Raw genomic sequence first — 22,020 nt, 5'->3', positions numbered from 1 at the left:
TTTTTCTATCCACTTACTTCCCTCTAACCAGGAATAAATGGCTGAGAAGGAAGCCTAAATACATGCAGAAGGGCATATAAAGAAACATCACCCATATAGTGGTGGCACAGAAGCCCACAGCTTCTGACAATTCTGTGAAAAGTATCACAGAGGGATGGCAAAGAAAGTGAATTCCTACTTAGAGCAGTGCCATCACAAAGAAAAACCCCTGACCATCTCCTGCTCAGCAAGGAGAAATTCACAAAATGACAGCACATATTTATTTCCTGCCACATATCAATGGTTGAGTATCATCAGCACTGTCAATTGCAGTCTTTATAGCTTTGAAACAAGAAATCTGTTACAGCTGCACGTTTTCAAATGGACTAATACCAGATACTGATCAACGGCATGCCTATGCAATACTTTCAAATCAATCGCAGCTTGTGGAAGCCTTTTCTGTTTCACACAGCCATGTGAAAGGAAAATAACATCATAAGTCTTGAACACCATTTTTTTTTTTGAAGATTTCACTTAAAAAATAAATTTGTGAGGAAAATGTATTTATTGGAACACTTGTTGCTCTACTGGTATCCCTATCTGCTGAACATGACTGTCAGCTCTCAGAGGAGGTAGCTGTATAATTCTGCTTACTTGGCACTTAGAAATGAGTAACTCTTGTTACATCAAAGGTGTTTTGGGTAGATCACAGAATATGCTGAGTTGGAAGGGACCCATAAAGACCCAAACTCTTAGCCTTGCACTGGACCATGCCCAGGAATAACATCCAAACGCTGCTTGAACTCTGTCAGGCTTGGTGCTGTGACCACTTCCCTGGGGAGCCTGTTCCAGTGCTCAACCACACTCTGGGTGAAGAACCTTCTTCTAATATCCAACCTAAACCTCTCCTCACACAACATCAGACCCTTCCCTCAGGTCCTGTCACTGGTCACCACAGAGAAGAGATCAGTACTTGCCCCTCCTCTTCCCTCACAAGGAAGTTGTAACTGCAATGAGGTCTGCCCTCATGTCTCCTCTTCTCCAGGATGAACAGACCAAGTGACCTCAACCACTTCTCATAGGGCTTCCCCTCAAGGCCCTTCACCATCTTCATTGCCCTCCTTTGGACACTCTCTAAGAGCTTAATATCTTGCTTATATTGTGGTGCCAAAAACTGCCACAATATTCAAGGTGAGGTCGCACCAGCGCAGAGCAGAGTAGGACAATCGTCTCCCTTGACCAGGTGGTGATGCTGTGCCTGATGCCCCCTGCTGACACGGTTGGCCCTCCTGTCTGCCAGGGCACTGCTGACTCAAATTCAACTTGACATCAACCAGGACCCTCAGGTCCCTTTCCATGGCACTGCTTTCCAGCACATCATTCCCCAGCCTGTATGTATATTCAGGGTTGCCCCATTCCAGGTGCAGAATTCGGCACTTTCCCTTGTTGAACTTCATATGGTTGGGACTGCCCAGCCCTCTAATTTGTTGGTCTCTCTGCAGGGTCTCCCTGCCTTCGAGGGAGTCAACAGCTCCTCCCAGTTTTGTGCCATCTTCAGACTTGCTTAGTATCCCTTCCAGTCCTGCATCCAAGTCATTTATGAAGATGTTGAAGAGCACAGGGCCCAAGATGGAACCCTGTGGGACCCCACTAGTGACAGTTCACCAGTGTGATGTTTCCCCATTCAGTGTTACCCTCTGTGCTCAACTTGTGAGCCAATCGCTCACACTGCATGATGTGTTTATCTCAGAAGTGAAATGAATTAACAAAAAATTATTTTGGTTCATTAATTAAGCAGAGTAATTTTCTGAAGTTTAGTTTGTAGTTTGGGAACACAGAGATTTCAATGGCTTGCTAATGAAAAGAACCCTGTGTTCTCCCTGCTGTGTATCATTAGATTATCAAAATGATTTTTTCCCTGCCTGATGTGTGAAGTAACTGAAAACCAATTACTTCTGTGATTAAATCTTCTTTTATCAGAAATTAAAGGTTCTGAAAATCTTTTATATTGTCCTACAGCTTTACCCTTTACCGAATCTATGGTCTCTGAAGAGCTAAATGTATCAATTTAAAGAAGTTCACAAATTTAAGTGAACTTAAGTCTTAAACAGCAAGAAACACATATTCATGGTGAAAAAATATTTAATCCTTATCTGAGAAAAAAGTAAAACCTTAATAAACCATGTTTCCTTGTCTTGAAGCTGTTATAGAGATGCTATGAATTGTAGCCTGTCAAGCACCTATGCCTCAAGTTGGTTTTTTGTTGTTTCAGTTTTACAAATGCTTTCGTCAGCTGTTCCACTGCCAACCTCCTTCCTCCACTAATGGAGAGCCCACCTGCCACTCCAAGGTAACTGTTATCCAGCTGAATCAAAGGATAGATGGTGGAAATGTGTGCAATAATGAACCGCATCCAGAAAGAGACAGTAAATTGACTTCTCCCCTGAGCCCAGAGCCAAGCCTGGAGCCAATTTCAAAAGTTGTACCACCACAGTCTTAGGAAAATTGGCTCTGATGGAAAGTACAAGCCTTAACCAAAACGTGTTTGTTTTCACTGTCACATCACCAAGTTTACTTTAAAAGTAATAAAGGAAGTTCCTATTTGTGGGATTGGAAAACTATCAAGAACAAAAATTGTGACTCTTTCCTAATCTCCTTAATAACAGCAAAGATAGCCACAAAACTGCCAGATATGGTTCCATAATGACAAAATTTTAAGCAGTATCGACTTTCCTGTAAATTAATTAAAGGAGGACTTACAAGTGGTAGAGTTTTAGTTTTTAGTGATCTTTGGTTCAGTGTCCTCTAGAATCAATCTAAAAGGCACGCTGGGCTATGCAGTTTAGTTCCTTACCCTTCCTGCCTTTTTCCATTTAATCCATGTCTTGGGATTTCAGATTATGTTACTCATAAATAACTGTAACTTCTGACAGTCCACTCACATTTTCGCTCACGTTGGACAGTGATGTTTGGCAGGAGGAAAGACAGTGACTTGACAAGCTAGTTTCTGAGTGGTAACAGCTAACTTATAGCACATTCTTCTGTTGAAGTCTAGGGTCAGCAAACTGAAAGATGAGCTATGACAACATGTAGAGATAACCACATACAGAATGTGTCCCTGTGCTGGAGGCTTATCTGTCCTGGTGGAAACAGGAACACTCCTGATACTTCCAGACCTCATGCACACATCAAATGCTCAAACCCTACTCTGGGGAAAAATGGTGGTCAGTGCCAGACACTTCCTCCTTTAGCCCCTCTGACACCAATGACCTTCAGCCAAGGAGCCCAGAAGTGTGATACAGCCAACTGTCCAAACCATATGTGGGTCATATCTCAGGGCATGCAGGATTACACACACAATCTACAGGAACCTAAGGAGGTAGGTCCCTCCACTTAAGTGTCACAGCCCCCAGATTCTTCCTCAGAATGATCTGCTCCTGCTGTTTTGCACTACATTAAAAAAGAAGAGGGGGTAGAGAAGGAAAAAAAAAATAAAAGGCTCTTTTTAGAAAAGAAGCCATCTCCTTCGTATAAATACAGTCCTCTGAAAACAGCGAATAAATGGGTTAATTTCTGTCTCATGCCTTGAAGGATGTGAATCCCCCTCCACATAGGACAGTCTTAGTGCTGTAGAGCTATTACTGCAAACTCAGTTTACAAAAAAAATTGAGCATCTTTAAAAGAATAGCACCAGTTTAGGCATTAGGACATTTACATTAGTTCATGTGCTAGGATATATTCAGTTTTTATTCTATTTTCTTTCTAATATAATGTCTAGCTTGTTTTTCTTAATTCCCTAAAACAGGGCTGGCAACAGAGCTCCCCACTACAGGTCTCACATTCCATCCCATGTGTTTTCATACCACTCTTCATCCCAGTTTCTCTCTGCTTGGTTTCAACAACATCACAGTGATTTACTGACACCTGTATCCAGTAGGTATAAGAGTGCCAAGCCGTCTATATTTTCATCTACCTCACAACTCATTTTTCCCATCTTCCCTTCTCTCCTCAAGATCACCTTCAGTGATTTTAAGATTTTTTTAAATCGCCTATAGCTTTTTGGCACTTAAATAACCCCCAATTTTTTTTTTTTTTTACATTATGCTCGAACTTTTATGTGTTGGGTGCAGTCTCAAAGATAAAGAAGAGGTATGTGCCTGACTGTTTACTGACTTAATCTTGGTTCTGTTAACCCATTTTGCTTGCCCATCTACTCTGAGAAGTCCTATGTTAGCTTCTATTTGTTATCTTTACACATCTCTTTCTGTGTTATTGCTTCCTAAATCTTCTGTTGCTGAATTTCTTAGCATTTTCTCCCACACATATTAACCTGTAGTGTCCTAGTGTGCCTTGTTTTATTTTCTTTCCCTGTACTGCCCATGGAGTACGTGTCTATATACTTATTTCTTTTGTCTGTGTACTTTCACATCAATGTCCAATTTAACATCATCTGGAAGTCTGTTTCATATCTCAAGACTCCTCCAGGATTATCGGTATGAATGGGAACAGCACCATTTGATAGCCTGTACTGTGAACAATTTCCATATTTCCATTTCCACTTCAATATTTGTCTTTGTTAACAGTCCTTATGTTAATTTTCAGTCAATGCACAATTACTGAATACAAAACGGCACAGACTGGCACTGACACATGATCGAAGGAGCTATTAATAATCAGGATGAGACAGTCATTGTCCCAAAATCATATAGAGTCTGGACAGAATTAATCTTACTGAAATGTTCATGCCCATTTCTGACCTTGCTGACCTACAGCATTCTTTACAGACAATGCAGGAGACAGGTATTTCTAGGGCAGAACTCAGAATCATTTTAGATGTCTCCTTTAGGATGAGATGAATTGTTCACTTACAGGGAACTTTGTGACTAGACAGAAACTCAAGAGTCTGGAGCTTTGCTATCAAGAACTTTCTCCTCTACTCTCCTATGTAAGTAGATTTTGAAACTTTATGAAAAAGTATTATAATGGGCTTCTCCAGGAGCACTGTGAGAAGAAATGAAAATGAGGTGTGACCAAATATGCCACCGGTGCAGTTACCCACACCTGAGATAGGTATCACAAGCTCCTTTGCTGTCAGTAGAAGAATACCACGCTGGAAAAAACAAAAAGGATTGTAAGTATAGAATACTCTTTGAAAAATACTAAAAAATATATTATTCCTAAGAAATTACGTGGTTGTCAGAGAAACAGTCAAATGGCAACTCTGCATAACAGTACAATATTAGATGCTTATACAGTTTTATGTATTTCAAAATATTTTATATTAGTATTTCAAAATCTATGGTGTTAGGAAGTATTTGGTATGGTTTAAACTCAGTTCAACTGGTACAAATAAACTGAGCTTTAACAATCTGCACTGAGAACATTTAAATCAGAATTAAATGATGATTAAATTCCTTGCATGGGTGATTTATACAAATGAGCATATACTATGGATTCTAATCAAAAGGAAAAAATGTTTTTCAATTTGTTCTTGGCAATTTGAATAACTCCAAAGGTTTTGACTTTCCAACACAAATCTTGAATAGTTCAACTAGGCTTTGTGGTTAACACATTGATTTAAAAAAGAATGTTCTCTAGTTTACAAATAAATAAAATACAGTTTAATACACCTGAATCAACAGATGCTGTATGAAAGCATCTGGAATAATAAGTGTAATTCAAGCATTCAGGGAGAATGCAGAATCATTTTAACAAAATGTAAGAGATGAAATAAACATTTAAATACATATAATCTGATTATTATACTCATAATGTGTCTCATTTCACACACACCACAAATTAGTTACAGTAAAGAATTTAGCTAGACACACTAGTAAATTTGTGTTTGCTAATCTGTGCACTTGAAAGCATTACAAATAAACATAAAGCATTTAGGATGTCTAGTTTGGTATATGTTACTCTACTTCTATAGTCTCTCTTGACTGGATTGCAGGTATGACAGGAAAATATATATCCTTGAAACTGGGCCAAATGTGCCTGAATTATTCTTTGGAACATGTAGTAAAAGTAGCTCTGGTTTTTAAAAATACTGTGTTTCTAAAAAAAAGGGTTTCTTTACCTCTGTTCAGTTCATGAACTATGTGACAAATACTAAACACAAGAAAACCCAATTATTTATTGAAAAATTGTCACCAAATGGCCCTGTGCCTAAGCTTAATAAATTGTGCGAGACTTGTCATCTTTGCTGTATAAATATTTGCATTATATAGTAGACCTAGAAAATTACGTATTTATCACTTAATGGTGAATGCAAAAAGCCATACATTAATCACAATAATATACTCTGTAATATGAGCATAGACTGGAAAATGCTGACCAATTATATAATTTTAAATGTATTATTCAATTTTGGGTGATGCACTAGAATAGTAAAAGGTTTTTTATGTGATTTAAGAGGAGAGTTTGCTCTTTTATGTCTGTTTTTTTGGGAAGTGGGAGATACTCAAATTTCAGCATGCTTTTTGTTACAGTAAAGAATAATTTAAAGCTTATATATTCAAGGTCTTATTTATTGTTTGCTAATACTTGAACAACACTGAGTTGGAAAGAGTAAGCGCTATTTTGTTCCTTCACCAACTGCTGATAAAACAGCCGAGTAAGTAACAGCAATAAAGGCAACTCTTAGTACGTCTAATTGTTTCTTTCAATTCATGCAAGTGTTATTTTTTTTCTAAGCAGAGCTGGAGATCAGCTGTATACTTCTGTTCAACATGCTCTCTGAAGTGATTTTAAATTTTAAGTTCTTAGTCATACAGTGACCTGCTAATGTTGCAGTGTAATGATAGCCTTGCTCTTACTATTGTCTTGATGCATGCAAATGAAGATTAATGTCATCAACTATTTTAACGACATGTAACTGTTAAAACTGTAATGTCAGCTGTAAAGCCTCAAACAACACTTCCTTTCTCCCAACAATAAAGTCATCTGGGCTTAGTTATTTTGTGTTTAGTGGATTGTATATTATGCTAAAAGCTGTAATACATAAAAAAGACTACCACCTACACAGACAACCTAAAATGTAAAAATCTAAGAAGTCCATGTAAACCCCCTGCAGTCACATCTTTCACAAAGATAAAAGTTGCTGCTCTGTAAGAGTATATAAATGTGAATTTCAAGCAAAGTCACCTCCGAAGAGGTAAACTAGCAAAGTGTATTGATGGACTACAGTAAGGAAGAAGTCATAGAAAGTACAGTTAGTAAACAGTGGAGCAAAATCTTCATAGAAAAGCCTTTATATAATCTAGACATATTAAAAAGCCCCCAAACTTCTGAATGTTGATGTACCCAATGAACACAGAATGCTACTCTTGAGAAACACAAAGAAGCAGTTTCAGTCTTGGTCTTCAGATGACAAAAATTTAAGGTCAGAATAGGTTGTTTACATTGGCTATCGGTGAGGGTACAGGAACAGTCTTTTCTTACAACAGAACAGTAACAATAGAGACTGCCAATTCATATACCAGCAACCTCAGTTAAAAACTGAGCTTTGATATGTACAGAAAGAGGGAAGGAAGATTGAGTTCATATTTCACAGTGAAAAAATGTATTAATAGGAAGTGAAGAGGGAACATTGCTGCTGCTAAAAGGTAGGGCAAATCCTTCCCTAATAACAGTGACATTTTCTTAACTGCCAAGTTGCTCTCTGAGAAAAATGGTGTAAATCCAAGTCCAAGATGAGATGTAAACATATCAATACTCATTTAGCAAACCCATTTTTCAGCCAAACATGAACCAACAACTTTAACCACAAAAAGCTGCCATGGTAATGGCCTAATGCAAGATGACAAGAATACTGTGCAGAGATTTCTTTAAAAACGTGAAAGCAGCAGCTGCAAAAATGATGCAAAAATATGCAAGAATGGGTTCTCAAAGATCTTATAAGGATTAGATTAGGAAGACAAAGAGTAAATAGTGTATAATGACGAGGGACATTAGCTAAGGTCTGACAAGCCACATAAGGCAAAGTTACAAGCCAGAGAAAGTCCACACTGGTGTCTCAGCAAACAGATGAAAAAAGTCTTCCAGATTAAAATAAAAAGTTTGCTTTACCCTGTTGGACCCTGTTTGTTTTTTTTGTGCTACCCACAAAAAAATAGCCTCTTTTCCAAGAGGCTTAATAATATTTTGACTTAAGTACTGTAATACAATTATTAACAACATTAAGAGATTCTTGACATCAGTCAAGGCTTACTGATGCAGAAGAACACCGTGAGTACACATTCCACCAAGTATCCTCCCTTTGGGAAGATTCAGTTTCTTAAAAATAGTGCTAAGAGGCAGAAATAGACACAACTGTCAGGTGAAAAATGTAATTACTGAAGAAACCATGTAAGAGCAAGCTAAAGCATGCTTCACATTCCTGAAAAACATAAAACATGTCATTCCACGTTTTAATTTATATATTTGTCCATTTTTTTTTAACTGGGCCTACTAGAGGCTAAAAAGCTTGAAACAAAAGTGCCTCACTCAACTCAGAACCATTTTTTTAACCTTATCAGTGATACTGGGATCATTATGGTCCATGCATATCTCTGTCTGTGAAAATTCATAACCTCTATTAAACAGCAGCCTATTTTCCTTCCTATAGCTGTTTTAAGCACAATGGTATTTATTAGTGGTATTAAGCACAGTGGTATTTATTAGTGTGGCCATTTAACTATTAACTATTTTCCCTTCTTGAAATTAAGATACTCACATCTTATGATGGCCATCACTGACCCAATCTTTCTATTAATTCTATAGGAATTAATTTTATAGATTTTATAAGAATTAGATAGAAGCTTCAATATTCAGGATACCCCTTTCATACAGATGCATTCAGTTGTGTCTGCTAGCTTCAGTTTCAACTGGATTATTTGCTGCATGAGTGATTGAGAGATACCTGACCTGAAGACCAACGTGACTTTTCAGATTTCTGCCAAGCTGCATTATATTTTCTATGCTTTATCCTGCCCTTTATGTCCCCCCTTGACAATATGCAGTTGCTGTTTCTGTGCCACCTCTGAGTTTAGATTACGTTACATGTGCAATTCATAGACATCAATTCAGTAAGGTTACCAAAATAGGAAGCCTCTCCCTAATAAAATATTTAAAATGCATCTGTCATAACAATAACTTGTTATCAAATGAGGTGGATGTGACTCCCAATAAGCTTGTCTTACTGCCTGTTTTTTTTTCAAAAGTTAATGACAGCATTACCAAAAAAGCAGTGGCCCTTGGAAATGAACAATATAAGTAAAATTCTCACTAGAGAAGGAGATGAATTTGCATCTACACACACCAGAGTATATTTATCTATACAGCTTTTGTTGTTAATGCTTTTGCTTGTTTAACAGTTGATATTTTCAAAGCTTTCTCCGCTTGAAGGATATTTTTATGTCAGTAACATTTAGATTTGGGATTGAAGATTATTGTTCTGTTCTTACAGTGAAATTAACTCCATTTCTTCAAAGGAGCTTTTGAAGTGTTTTTTATGTATGGTGGAAGTACAGATTGACAACACAACGATCCTCTTCACTATTCTTACAATCAGCAGCTGTTAACCTATTTTTATCAACAACTTCATTGCTCCAAGAAACACTTTTGCAAAATGTGAATGCAGCCGGTGAGATCATTCCACATGAGCAGTCTTCTCCCTACGAATTTTCACAAGCAGGTTCCAAAAAAAAAAATATTTCACTTCAAGAAATAACCAGTTGCCAAGTCACCCTTCTACATAACACAAGGCCTCTTTTTCTTTCCACTCATGTTCCAGGTGTGCACAACCCACTCAGGTCATAGATGGGCATCTCCCAGACACCTCCACATCATCCCTCTGAGAGCTTCGGCACCCTCTCTAAGGCCTTTGGTATGCTCCACAATATCCTAGGATGCCTCTACTGCATACAGAACCCAAAATAAACACTCAAAAATGGTATTCCCTTATCAGACGCAATCTCAGGTGTCTTTGCTTTCAGATTCAGATAGAAAGTATAAAAAGAACATTTTCTGACTGCAGCAAACACATAGACCAGTATCACAATGTCAGTGAGGAAAGGATGGAGTTTCTAAAGTGGATGAGGGTATTTAAAGCTCTACTGCCCTCTGTGTCTCTAGAAGCAGAAGCAAGGACGACTCTGACTCAGCCTTGCTACTCCACTAGAATCCTTTAGACATTCATGATCACAACCAGCTGAGCATCAGATCCTTTGTTCTGCTGTATGAATTGAGGGCACAGTGCCAAATTATCCCCCATGAAACACTAAGGAAGGACCAAAAAATAGAGTGAAACTCTATTGCTTTAGGAGAAGAGAAGTGCTCAGACTGAGCACTGGAAGCCATGACAGGGCATGAGAAATCCCAATACTTGGCTTGTGTAGGGAATACAGCTTGGCCTGCCATTGATTTCATCCTCTATGATCTGCTACCTGCTTTCCCTTGTTGTCTGATGCATCTCTGCTTTATGATCCCAACAAAGAACTTAAGAATTAGTAGGTCCTCAACACATAAATTAATATGGAATAATACACATTTCTTAGAGATATATGAATGTTTTATAGATATGGTATGCACACTATGGATGTGAAGGGCAAAAAAAGCAGAACATCAATTATTTTCTAGCTCTCATACTGTGTCTTTTTGCTGTTGTTTCTATAGAGAGCCCCAAGAACAAACAGTACACACGTATGGACTTCCTCCTCATGCAATGCACGCATTTTTAATTTTTTTTAATCTAACATGTCTACTGGGACCATATTCAATACACCTACCAATAAACCCTGAAGAAGGAGGGTTGGGTTGTATCTTCTCTTTAGTGTTCTCCTGAATGATGTCCCAGAGCTGCCATATAAACTTTGGATGGAGGATGTAAAACGGCTGGGTTGGATTCTTCCTACGATGCTGTACATAGGGAGTGAACAGATTGTAGTCTGGCTTCTTATACCACTGAGAGGAAAAAAGGAAGATTTTTTTAATCTAATAGTATCAAATTTGTTATGAACACTGCATGTACAATAACATAAACTGGCTTCATTTGGATTCTGCAGAACAGAAGCAAAGGTACCAAAGCAGCCTGCACTGGATGTTTTTGCTAGAAAGGCATTCCTCACTCTAGGCTATTCCATTTTCTTTCTTCATACAGAGACTCCCAATAAGTAATTGAATGCTGTGGGATAAGCCAACCCTATCTCCCCCTCACAGATCCACATTAAAGAAGGGGTTCAAAGAGTCTTGACATGAGATCTGGGCCTGGGGGTGAATCTTCCTCTGCAAGTGTCCCTGTCCCTGCTGGAGGCAGCAGCAGCACATGACGCAGACTGATGGCAGCCTGCGTAGGAGGCAGGCAGCCTCTAGCATCTGTTGCTAAGGGAGTTCAGCAGATGAAGGCTTACTCTCTACTTTGCAGCCTGCTCAGCTCTGAGCTCCCTGTGCCAAAAGCCATCAGATCAACTTGCCTACTGGAGCTGCAGATACAGCCAAAGCAGAGACTCCCCCAGTGACAACCAGGTGGACATATGCTGCTCTCAGTGAGGGGGTGGACAGCAGGGGACAGATGGCTGTGGGACAGTGGACATTAAGGGAAGACTGGTGGGGGATGAGGCCTGAGAAATGGGGAAGATACTTTCACTGGGATGTATTTTGGGAAGGCAGAGGGGAAGACAGGGAAAAATGGATGCAATTTTTCACCTTTCCTGATAAAACCTCCTTCTGAAATCTAGCAATGCTTACTCCTTGGTAAGCACCCAGAAAACTCACTTTTATGTGAAAATAACAATGTTTTTTCAAACAAAGCCTGTCCATCTATCCTAGCATCTCAGAAGAGTGCATTCTAGTACAAGTGCTACGGAAAAGTTTTTGACCAATAAACAAGCTTTGATCAATTTATGCAGAAATAGCATTCTCCACTCAGATGCAGACAGACCCTCGAGTTCATCATGAAAAGTGAGAACAAGGAGACTATACTGGTAAATACATTCATTTTCTTCAGTGTTTTCAACTGATTGGGAAGAAAGGTCTAAGTGGATATCTTACCACATTCAGGTTTGCGGAGTAGGGAGCAGGATCCCAGGCAACTAAGACAACATCTTTATACAAGGAGCTGTCAACAAAGTGATGGTTTGGATTGGTGAGAATCTGCAAATACAGATGCAAAGAATTGCACAGCATTAAAAGCATGTGGGATCTAGAAAAATGGCAAAATCCTTATCTAAAATAAACAGTCCTACCCAGGTTGCCGTTTGTTCTGCTGAATTTTAAGCATCTTGTTTTGTTAAGAAAATATATAAAAAAGAGCTTAACCATAAACAGCAGTCATGACAGTTTGAATTGGCAGTATGCTGAATTACTCTCCATCTGTGAGGGATGTGATGGGACCACTTGAGATGCTGCATAATTGCATATCAACACTACCGTGCATTCTGAAACTTGAAAATGAAAGGTATGGTATTTTAAGACCGCCTGCAGGATCCTCTTAGACACAGAGTAGCTTTCTTTGAAGGGCTACAGCCCTCAAGGGTAATGTCTTTCCTGCTGCCCACCCCCAACCAACTTTGTGGTTGCTTTCTCATTTCAACAGTAAGTCAGTCTCATTTCAAGTAACTCCAAAAAGGCAAATTAGACCATAACTTCACAGGTTTGGTATACCTAGAAAAAACAGTTCCAACAGCAGGCACATAATAGGGCTATATTTGAAGCAACTGTCATTTTTCTCAAATTGACTGCTCTCATATAACTCCTTCCTGCATCTCCCGGTACTCTGCCTGATCCTCCTACCCCACTGGAAGTTTACTCTTCACTCCTGCTGGCTCACCCCTTCCAGAATCCCCTGTGTGTAACCAGATCTCTTTGATCCCTGGTACATCCAATGTCAGGCAGGTTCAAGCTGAATGATTTCAGCACTGGTTGAAACAGCATGAATTTGGTTTCAGCTGTTAAACTAATCAACATTCCAGACAAATAAATTCGTATTAATTTTCATTTCCCTTTAGGATCCAATGAGCCATATTTGATTATGCATTTTTTTCTTTAGAAAAATAATATTGTTGCCATAGCGATATTTTCCCTACCATAAACTTTGAGCTTAATGATTTCCATCAGCCTTCTACAATGAGAACAGAATTAGTCATGTTGCTCTCAGCATCCCCAACTCCATTTCTCAGAGCAGTTTTCACCTCAGAACGTAAACTCCTTTTTTGAGAGTACAGAGTAAACAGACCAAAAGGTCAAGATTTTAAAAGCTTGGTTCCACAGTTTCCACACAAAGGACTTCTTACTTGCCTTTCAGTAAGCAAGAGCCCTTTGGAGGTGGTGTCCACACATATTTCGCTCTCAGTGAAGTCTGCATTCATATGTATGAGTTTTTTCCTGCAATAACAATATCTGTTGTGGCTGCACAGTCATCTTTCATGTCCTTTGGGCTTTCACAGCAGAGAATATGAGGGAAGGGGGCCCAGCAGTCTTTTTATCAAGTGAATACAGGAATTTTCAATAGCAAGGAGGGAAGGAGGGTCAGTAAACCTGTATAGATAACCCAGCTTCAGTACTGGTAGGGAAAGCCATTTTCATCAAGTGACCTGTGCAGATTTCACTCTCACAGAGGACAACACTAGTTTCTCAGCAGGTGGCCAGAGTATCACGGGCAGCTTCTGACCTCTCTGAAGGTGCAGAAAGGTGGTGAGAATACAAGCAATTGTGAGGAAGCCGTGTGAGCTGACCTGGCAAGAACTTCAGCATGCCCTCTGTTTTCTGTTTCTTACCCAGAGCCCTATACAGTGCAGAAGAGAAGTCCATGGGACTACCCATTACCCCTCCACTGGCAGCATACTGCAGCAGCTCTGGGAGCCAGGAGGACCCCAGTCTGCCCTGCTATGAGCAGTAGAGAGCAGCTAGTTTAGCTATTTAATCTCTCAGAATTCGCTGGGGAGCTAACAAAGCTCAGATCACTCCCTGAGAGCACTTCTCTCATCTGCTACAGGGAGCCTACTGAGTCTAGTCAACTATAAGAAGTTTCTAAACTCTTCTCCAGTCATGCGAGTTCAGGCATGGTCAGCACCAGGACATTTTGGCTGACACTAAAACAGAGAACCATCAAAGAAAGGAAAAAACACAACAAAACCAAAAAAAGTAAAATAATTTACATGAAAATCCATGTCCTCTGATGCACCAATTTCAGCACTAAAGACAGAGTAAAATATTTCTGCTTTCTTCCCCCAAACAAAAGAAAGCGGGCATATTTAACCCAGATCATGATGGCAAAGAACATGAGCTCATACACACGAAGAACACAGCCACCTAGGATAGATTTAGCATGGGCAGTCACTCAGAGAGGAAGAAAAAAAATGAACTCTTAAGTATTACAGTAAATGAAAATTTTGTTCTCCATCAGCAAGAATAAGTATGTGCAGACCATGCTACATGGTCAACCATACTACTGGTGTTGACTAAGTAAACTCTTCATTTCAGTATGTCATAAAATTTCACAGTAATTCTGTTGTTGCTTTTTGTCTGCATATCATGAAAAGAGATTTGGTTTGCCCAAGACTAGAATTCAGGCAATAGCTTTTTCAAAATTGAAAAACTACTCTCAACCATAAGGTGTCACTGTAGCTCAATGCACAGTTATTTGTTGACACCCATACGCAGAAAATACCATTTTCTGTTTCCATTTAGATGAACAAACTCATCCAATGTGTAATAGTCAGTGTACATTAAAGTTCTCTACTAGTTCGTTCCAAATTTTTGAAGAACAATGACTTAAGTTGCACACTAAGACAACTCAGTTCCCATTTCTTTTGCCTTCCAGCAAGAAAATAATTGGGGAACTGGAAAATGTGAGAAAAGAGCTTTGGGATCACCACAGCCTGGATTCTGTGAAGATCCTGCAGGCAGTGTGGCAAAGGTCTCCTATACTGACAGCTCTGGCATCCTGCAGAGCCTTTGTAGATGCAGGACACATGAGAAACTTTACAGACTTCTGGAGACGAGGCTATCAAGTAACTACCACAATGACTCTACACTGACAGCAGTGTGAACATCCCTGTAAGGGAAAACTTTTACCTTCTCTGCATCAAGACTGTTGAATCACAAGCTGCTTCATAGATTACCCAACACTTTCTCAGAAGTTATTAATTTAATGTCATATTGTACAGAAGTGACATTGATTTGAATTCACAAAAAGAAAATCTTACCTGAGAATTAATGATCCTCATGGTTGTTTTATTTCCAACATCTTTTTCATAGCCATGTGTTGGAGCAGAATTAAATCTTAAAACAGCATCATGAGAATCTAGGAGCATAAATGAAGGGGTGACTTGTTTTTCTTAGTATATAGAACAGTAAAATAAAACAGATGATCTAAACCAGTGCAAAAATTACGCTTTATCAATTCTCCTAATCTTGATATTTTAAGGATGAGAAACATTCTACTATGCGCAAACAAAATCCTCTTGCATCTGCCATATGTAATTAACATAAAATCCAGTGAAAAAGAAGTTCAGAACTGTCTATTAATTTAGCTTGTGATACTTAAAATACTTTTCTTAATTGGATAAACTTAGTGTGGGAAGATTATTAGTACACCCAGTACAAACAGTTGCTCACTACTTCTATCGCAAAATTTACGAAGAATTATTCCATGTAAAAGCATGTACACTACAAAGATATCTAATTGCACATTTGAATGAATAACAATGCTTAGCCATAAGCTTGTGTTTCACAGTATTTTGTAATACCTGAAAATCCCAGACTACCCCAAGCCTATTAATCATACCCTTTACTTATTCTCGAACTCAGCGCAAGTCTTAAAGAGACTCTGTAGGGAAGCCAGCCCACATATCTGCTCACACACAAAAACTTGAGCATCCCTTGGTAGCAAAGATCTGAGGGAGCTGAACTGTCAGTTTCCCCATGAGTTGTTGACCTTGGAGTCATGCAGAATACAGAGCAGCTATAGGTGAAGTATGGGTCAAGGGTAGATACCACATGCAAGCCTCCCTTGGATAAGAGAGAATCATCCTCCCAGTGCTTCTTTTAAGGGGATCTCAAAGCCCAAAAGGTGCGAAGGAGAGCAAGACATTATATATCAGTTGTCCAGAAACACACTGTCCCTGCTGATGGCTCCTTATTTGGTCCATTTTTATCCCTCCCATTGGTGGAAGCAGAGAATATGACTCAGGCCAAAATGAACATGAAATGTCTTAACCCATAAGTAGCTTGTACAGCTGTTTATCTCTAGTCACTTAAAATGTGGTTGCCTGTAGCTAAAATATGGAGGAGGCAGAAGTTTCCAAGGATAACCAACATGCCTCAATGGAGTCCTGACTCGATCCTATCAAACTGGGATCTTCCATCTTTTCCCACCTTTACTCCGCACTTCTTGCACTCCATACAAGGAAATGTTGTGTGGCATAAAGTTGGCAGTTTAATCTCAGACAGAAGTGTTTGCATTAACAAGTTGTGTCAGAAAAGAGAGATTTTTGCCAGATGTCCCCTAAGCCCAGCTCCTCAGAAGCTAAGGAGTGGAAGGTTTCACCATGCCCCTACACAGAGAACAACCCTAGCCTCAACATCTAGCCTTCATCTGCCTAGACATAAGCATCTTGACTGTGTAGGAGTTTGAGGAAATGAAGTCAATAGAAGCTGCAGGTACTCTGCAATTTTGGAGAAGGAAAAGAAAAACAAAACTTTGTGGTACTTGAAACCTGCTTATGAATTTAGGAACATAAATTTGGACCTGTGATTGACACTTTTTAGACAACCTGTTGACTGAGAACTGGGAACTGGGTTAGGAAATTGTACAGTTCACAGCTTTACTGAGAGACAGTGTGGTGCATCTCCAACTTTACTCATGCTGGTTCTTCTTATCCAAAAAAAGGACGACCAGGACACAACACTGATAATAGCTGTTTTAAAGTCAACTGGTTTTAGTCTCAGTAAGTATTTGCAGATAACCATTTTAAAGATCTTAAAAGTCTGGGGTTTGATCACAGATCCCTGTTACTTCCTGATGATGACAAAATAACTGGTTCTCTCATTAAACAGCATGATCATGATGGGAGTGTTTGCTACACTTGCACAGTATTTCCAGACCTACTTTCTTTTAAAAATATTCTGAGTGGTAGGGGAAAGGAGGGCAAAAGGCAGAAAATAAATTAATGTTTTTGCTTGTGTTTCTAATAGGAACACAGAAGAGGGAGCTAAAGGCCTATGAAGGGAAAAGTCCTTTGCTTCTGCTTTCTTATGCCTTTTTTTTCCCTTTGGAGAATAAATAATAGAATGGTTTGGGTTGGGAGGGACCTTAAAGATCCTCTAGTTCCAACCTCACTGCCATGAGCACAGACACCTTGCACTAGACCAGGTTGCTTAGAGCTCCATCCAGCCTGGCCTTGAACTTTTCCAGGGATGGGGCATCCACAACTTCTTTGGGCAATCTGTTCCAGTGCCTCATCACCTTCATAGTAAAGAATTTCTTCCTAACATCTAATCTAAGTTTCCCGTCGTCTAGCTTAAAACCACACCCTCTTGTTGTGTCACTCCATCCTTTCTTTGTAAACCCTTTTTAAGTTCTGAAAGGATGGACTTTTGCCTGCAACAAGGTCATCAACCAAGGGTATACGGCCTGAAACCCAGAAGTCACGTATAGGGTGTTTTCCCCACCATTGCTGACTTTGCCATGCCTCTGTGGACATGGAGGTGCTCAGCAGGAATGGCAGGCTGAGTCCACAGAGCCTCTGGTGCCTCCAAACTGTCAGGTTCACTTGCATTTTCAACCAAGAGCTGGTAGCCCAGGTGCCAGGTCTGGGGGAGGGCAGTCTTCCTCTACAGCTGCGCATGCACAGGGATAAAGAGCATCTCATACATTCTTAACTTTTTCTTCATGGTCAGACTCTTTATCACTTTTTGAAGGATTAGAGGGGAGGTGGAATGGCACAGTCAAGAGCTCAGTTGTAACACACACTACCTGGACTCTGCAGGGGAAGTATAACTTCAATAATACAAACAGATGCCGGAGCTTCCGTTTTTCATTTAAAGTGAGAAACACTGGCATGACATGGACCTGTTGTAGCAAGTCCAGGGAAGGGTCACCAGGATGATCAGACAGCGCTGCAGCACCTCTCCTATGAAGACAGGCTGAATTAAGGTTGTTCAGCCTAGAGAGAAGAACTTATAGCAGTTTCCAGTACCTAAAGGAGACCTGCAGAAAAGTTGGAGAGGGACTTTTCACAAGGATGTGTAGTGATAAAAAGGGGGCAATGGCTTTAAACTGAAAGAGTGCAAGTTGAGTGTGGTGAGGCACTTGAACAGGTTACCCAGAGAAGTTACGGATGCCCCATCCCTGGAAGTGTTCACAGCCAGGTTGGATGGGGCCCTGAGCAACCTGATTTAGTGGATCTAGTGTAGGCCTTATCAAACTGCATCAGATGACAATTTCCCAATTAAATCAAAAGCTCTTCTGCAGAAAATGGCACAAGCTTCTGTGCCCAGAATCTTCCTAAGAAAATGGGTGCACACAGGAGTGAGCAGGGCCCAGGTACCCTGTCAAGCATCAAAGTCCATACCTGCACCTGAGTGAGCAAATATGACATAAAGCATGCTATAATTATGTATATATATCACAATGTGCTATGTATTCTCCAATACAGCCTTAATCCATACTGGTGTAAACTGGGTACCAGGGAACACTGACAGAAGATCCTGTTTCAGACAAGGAAAACATGTTGGAGAAGGGAGGAACTGTTAAGCTTTTCCACCTCAAAGATTTCTAAATCAGTGAGGTTTCACGTGAAATTGGGGATTATCCTGGTGTGATTTTAGCTGCAGGTCAGCCGGGCACCTCTGCTATGCTGGAAGCATATTAGTTTGGTAACAGTAGCAGATTTAACATATCCCAGAGTTTTAAAGGAAACCTGTGTGAAACCCATCTGTGTCAAAGAGATCATACCATGTGATGAAGAATGTACTGTGATGTGAAGTCCTGTAACATGGGAGGATTAATGAGTGAACACTAAAAGGTTTTTATAAAGAGCTGAAGGAGACAACTCTTCTTGTTCCAGAAACAAGTTTGAGACACACATTTCATCCTTCTTTCAACCCACTTAGCATACTGCACATGTACTACTAAAAAGAACTACTGAGACGATAATGCAGTAGTGTAGTAGCATTAATTTTTAAAAAGGAAAAATAAAACTGACCTGAATTAGTTTTATGGCTCCACAATCCTTTTCTGAATAGCTACCACAAAACTCCTACCCTGAGGTGGGACATTCTGAGTGACACTGGCATCTCAGCACACCTGCAAGCTCACTGACTCAGTGCAGCAATGGAAAAACAATGGGTGAAGGTACTTGAACTAATTTAAATTAATTCTCAGAAAAGAGGTCAGGGGACTTGATCTTAGTGCATGAAGCTACACAAGGGTATGAAATCATAGTCTATGAACTCTAAACATGCAATAGATGAAGAGGACACTACTGTTTTTTGTCATGGAGACAAAGTTCAGTCTGGGACAGTAATATAAGAGCAATTCCTCTATGAGCCACTGCAACATAAAGACGAGTATAATAAACACTACTTTGCAGAATAAAACTTGAATAAGGCTTTGATCTGCTGAAGAAATAAACGCATGTTGCAGAAAAATGTTGAATACAGCAGATCTGATGAAACCAGTGCCTCCTTCATACTACAGGCTGTAATATGACAAGAAGGCATAATTGTTTTTTTTTAAATTAAATTATGACTTCAGGCCAGATTTTGTTTTCAGTTATATTGTCCTGAGAAGGAACAGTTTCACTGAAGTCCGTAAGTTTGCATTCACACAACTCTGGTGAGAGAGAACCACCAGACTTTACAGACTTGTGCTTGAGGATAATGAACCTTTTGAAAGATAAACATGAACACACATATATGCATATATATACAAATGAATAGATGCATTTCACCCACCTATTTCGTCTCCTAGAGAGGAGTTCAGTATTGCACCAGCAGACATAACTACTGCACAGCTCCCAAAGCCATGTGTATATAATTTGCCCAGTGGAATTTGGGGAACGTGCTTTTCCCATCCAAGAGTGGAGAATGGAGCCTCCTTGCCATCTATTGTTTTCACATTCACTCTTTCTTTTAGCTCACAGAATAGCTGGTCTCCTGTCAACTTGGAGTTTCGTTTCCCCTTGAACCGCACCCCATGCTTATTGGTACTCAAATAATCTTTCATCGCCTTCTGCAGTCGAGGGTTTAGCATCTTGGAAGAGACATCCCCTTTCCAAAGCTTGTAAAGAAAGGATTTCGACATTGTAGAGTACAGCCCATCCCAGTCATCAGATTCATCAAGCATCTGGCTTCTCCTATGCTTTGCGCTCCTTCTCCTCATTCTTCTCTGATGGCTCCAGTTGTTCTGCAAAATACTTACTTTTGCATTATTCACATCGGCTGAGATGAATTTTTCTATCTCTTGAAGGTGGTTGTGTGACTGAGGCTGACCAGCAGCAAATAAATAATCATCATTCACTTGGTAGAAATCACTTTTTGATTTTCTTCCTAACTGGGATGGAAAAAATTCATCTTCATTTCTAAAGGCATCTTCCAGTACAGTCCATTTCTTAGAATTTCCAGTCCCTGATTTAAACGTACCTAAGAGATCTTCATTAAGAAGTACCTCATTCCCATCAATGGTTTCAGAGAATGATGGATCATGAATGGCTCCCATGATGACTCTCTGCTTGCCTTGAAGGGGCAGAAGTCTCTTAGTTTCAATGTAAGAAAAGGAACTTGGAACAGGTTCAGCGGTGTTGCTATCTGTAAAATAGATGAATATCACCAGGAAAAGAAGACCCCATGCAAAGATACCAAACAGCATGAGTTGTTTCCATTGCTTCAAGTTAGGTTTCATGGCAATGCCTTTACCCGCTCCTCTGTGCCTTGAAGTATTGGTGAAGGAAAATAAAACCTGTAGAGAACATCAAGTACTATTAAAAATTGTTCTAAAAATAGATACAATTCAGAAATATCTTAAAATGCATTGATAGAAGGTGCAGAATTAATCTCCAAGCTGTAGCACAGAAGATTCAGTAGCAGAAACAAACTCCAGAGCCTGCAGACACTGTAGGAGTGACACGATTTGGCTGCAACCACACCGTGACAGCTGCTAGCTACAAGTGGAGCTGGTGGCCAGTTTCTACAGTAACACTGGATCCTGCCTTCAGGGAGATCATGTGCCTGCCTGCTTCTGCTATACCGAGCATAGCATTAAGAGAGCAAAAGCAAAACCCATGCCTGGCTGCATGCACAGTGGGAACAACATTAGCTGTCTTCTCTTTTGCTATTGAAAGTCCTTATGCAGTGGAACTGTGAGCAAGCCTGTCCCCAGAGGGACTAGGCAGGGACAAACTCTAAGCTGGCAGCCCTCCTCTGCCCATAGCCTGGAAAGGATGGTGCTGTGTGGATATCATCTGGGGGCGTAAGGGAAAGCATTCTACCAGAGAGGAACCTTTTCCTCAGCTGGTATGAACTGACACAGCATGAGTGGCTATTTCTTGCCCAGTACCAGACTCGAGTAAGAACGACTGCTGTACCTCTGCTATGGATGCTTGAATGCACACTGAGTTGGAATGAAGGAGTTCTGTACATCAGGGTCTGAGGGGTTTGTATTTTCCAAAAAGGAGAATGGATGCCACAACTATTTAAATACATTCTTTTAGGATAATACAGAGATTTACCTAAAGGGGGTGGGTAGAGAATGTCAGAACTAGACCTGGAAATCTGTGCTCTACTCATACCTGGGGGTTTTGGACAGCTTGTGCATTAGTGGAGGGATACCTGGTCCAAATGAAACAAAGTCTGACCGAGGGGGCTATGTTCCAAGGAAAATACACTAACACACTGCTGAACCATCAGGCACACTAAGCCCTTACATGAAACCACTTGCTTAATCAAGTGGTGTGGGGATTGGTTACAAAGCTGACTGAAGAAAGTACAGCCCTTCCCTATCATAAACCTTTACCATTTACCTCCCCGCACCATAGTCATCATCAGCCTCAGCTGCTACAC

The 22,020-nt window shown here is 40.0% G+C and overlaps 2 protein-coding genes across 3 annotated transcripts in view; one reads left to right on the top strand and one right to left on the bottom strand.

Moving 5' to 3' along the window:
• LOC114066980 (pinopsin-like) overlaps positions 1-3,279 on the top strand; it is a 77,598-nt gene extending 74,319 nt beyond the window's left edge. Inside the window, exon 4 of the mRNA XM_027902110.1 lies at positions 2,252-3,279. Within this exon, the coding sequence (XP_027757911.1) occupies positions 2,252-2,479 (228 nt within the window). The 3' untranslated portion in view covers positions 2,480-3,279. The remainder of the gene's footprint in view (positions 1-2,251) is intronic.
• Positions 1-22,020, bottom strand: part of ST6GAL2 (ST6 beta-galactoside alpha-2,6-sialyltransferase 2) — a 51,591-nt gene that overhangs the window by 5,587 nt on the left and 23,984 nt on the right. Inside the window, exons 2-5 of one of the 2 annotated variants that reach the window (XM_027902108.1) lie at positions 19,918-20,920; positions 15,165-15,262; positions 12,010-12,111; positions 10,749-10,923 (exon numbers count right to left, since the gene is read on the bottom strand). In XM_027902108.1, the coding sequence (XP_027757909.1) occupies positions 10,749-10,923; positions 12,010-12,111; positions 15,165-15,262; positions 19,918-20,863 (1,321 nt within the window). In that variant the 5' untranslated portion in view covers positions 20,864-20,920. Of the gene's footprint in view, positions 1-10,748; positions 10,924-12,009; positions 12,112-15,164; positions 15,263-16,997; positions 17,004-19,917; positions 20,921-22,020 lie in introns of those variants that run through there. The other variant, XM_027902109.1, reaches the window with a different exon arrangement.

The sequence above is a fragment of the Empidonax traillii genome, unplaced genomic scaffold (assembly GCF_003031625.1).
Source record: "Empidonax traillii isolate 1590-97213 ecotype Southwest subspecies unplaced genomic scaffold, ASM303162v1 scaffold841:size302398, whole genome shotgun sequence".
NCBI classification, from domain to species: domain Eukaryota; kingdom Metazoa; phylum Chordata; class Aves; order Passeriformes; family Tyrannidae; genus Empidonax; species Empidonax traillii.
The sequence above is the reverse complement of the archived record's forward strand: the minus strand, read 5'-3'. Positions and strand labels throughout refer to the sequence as shown.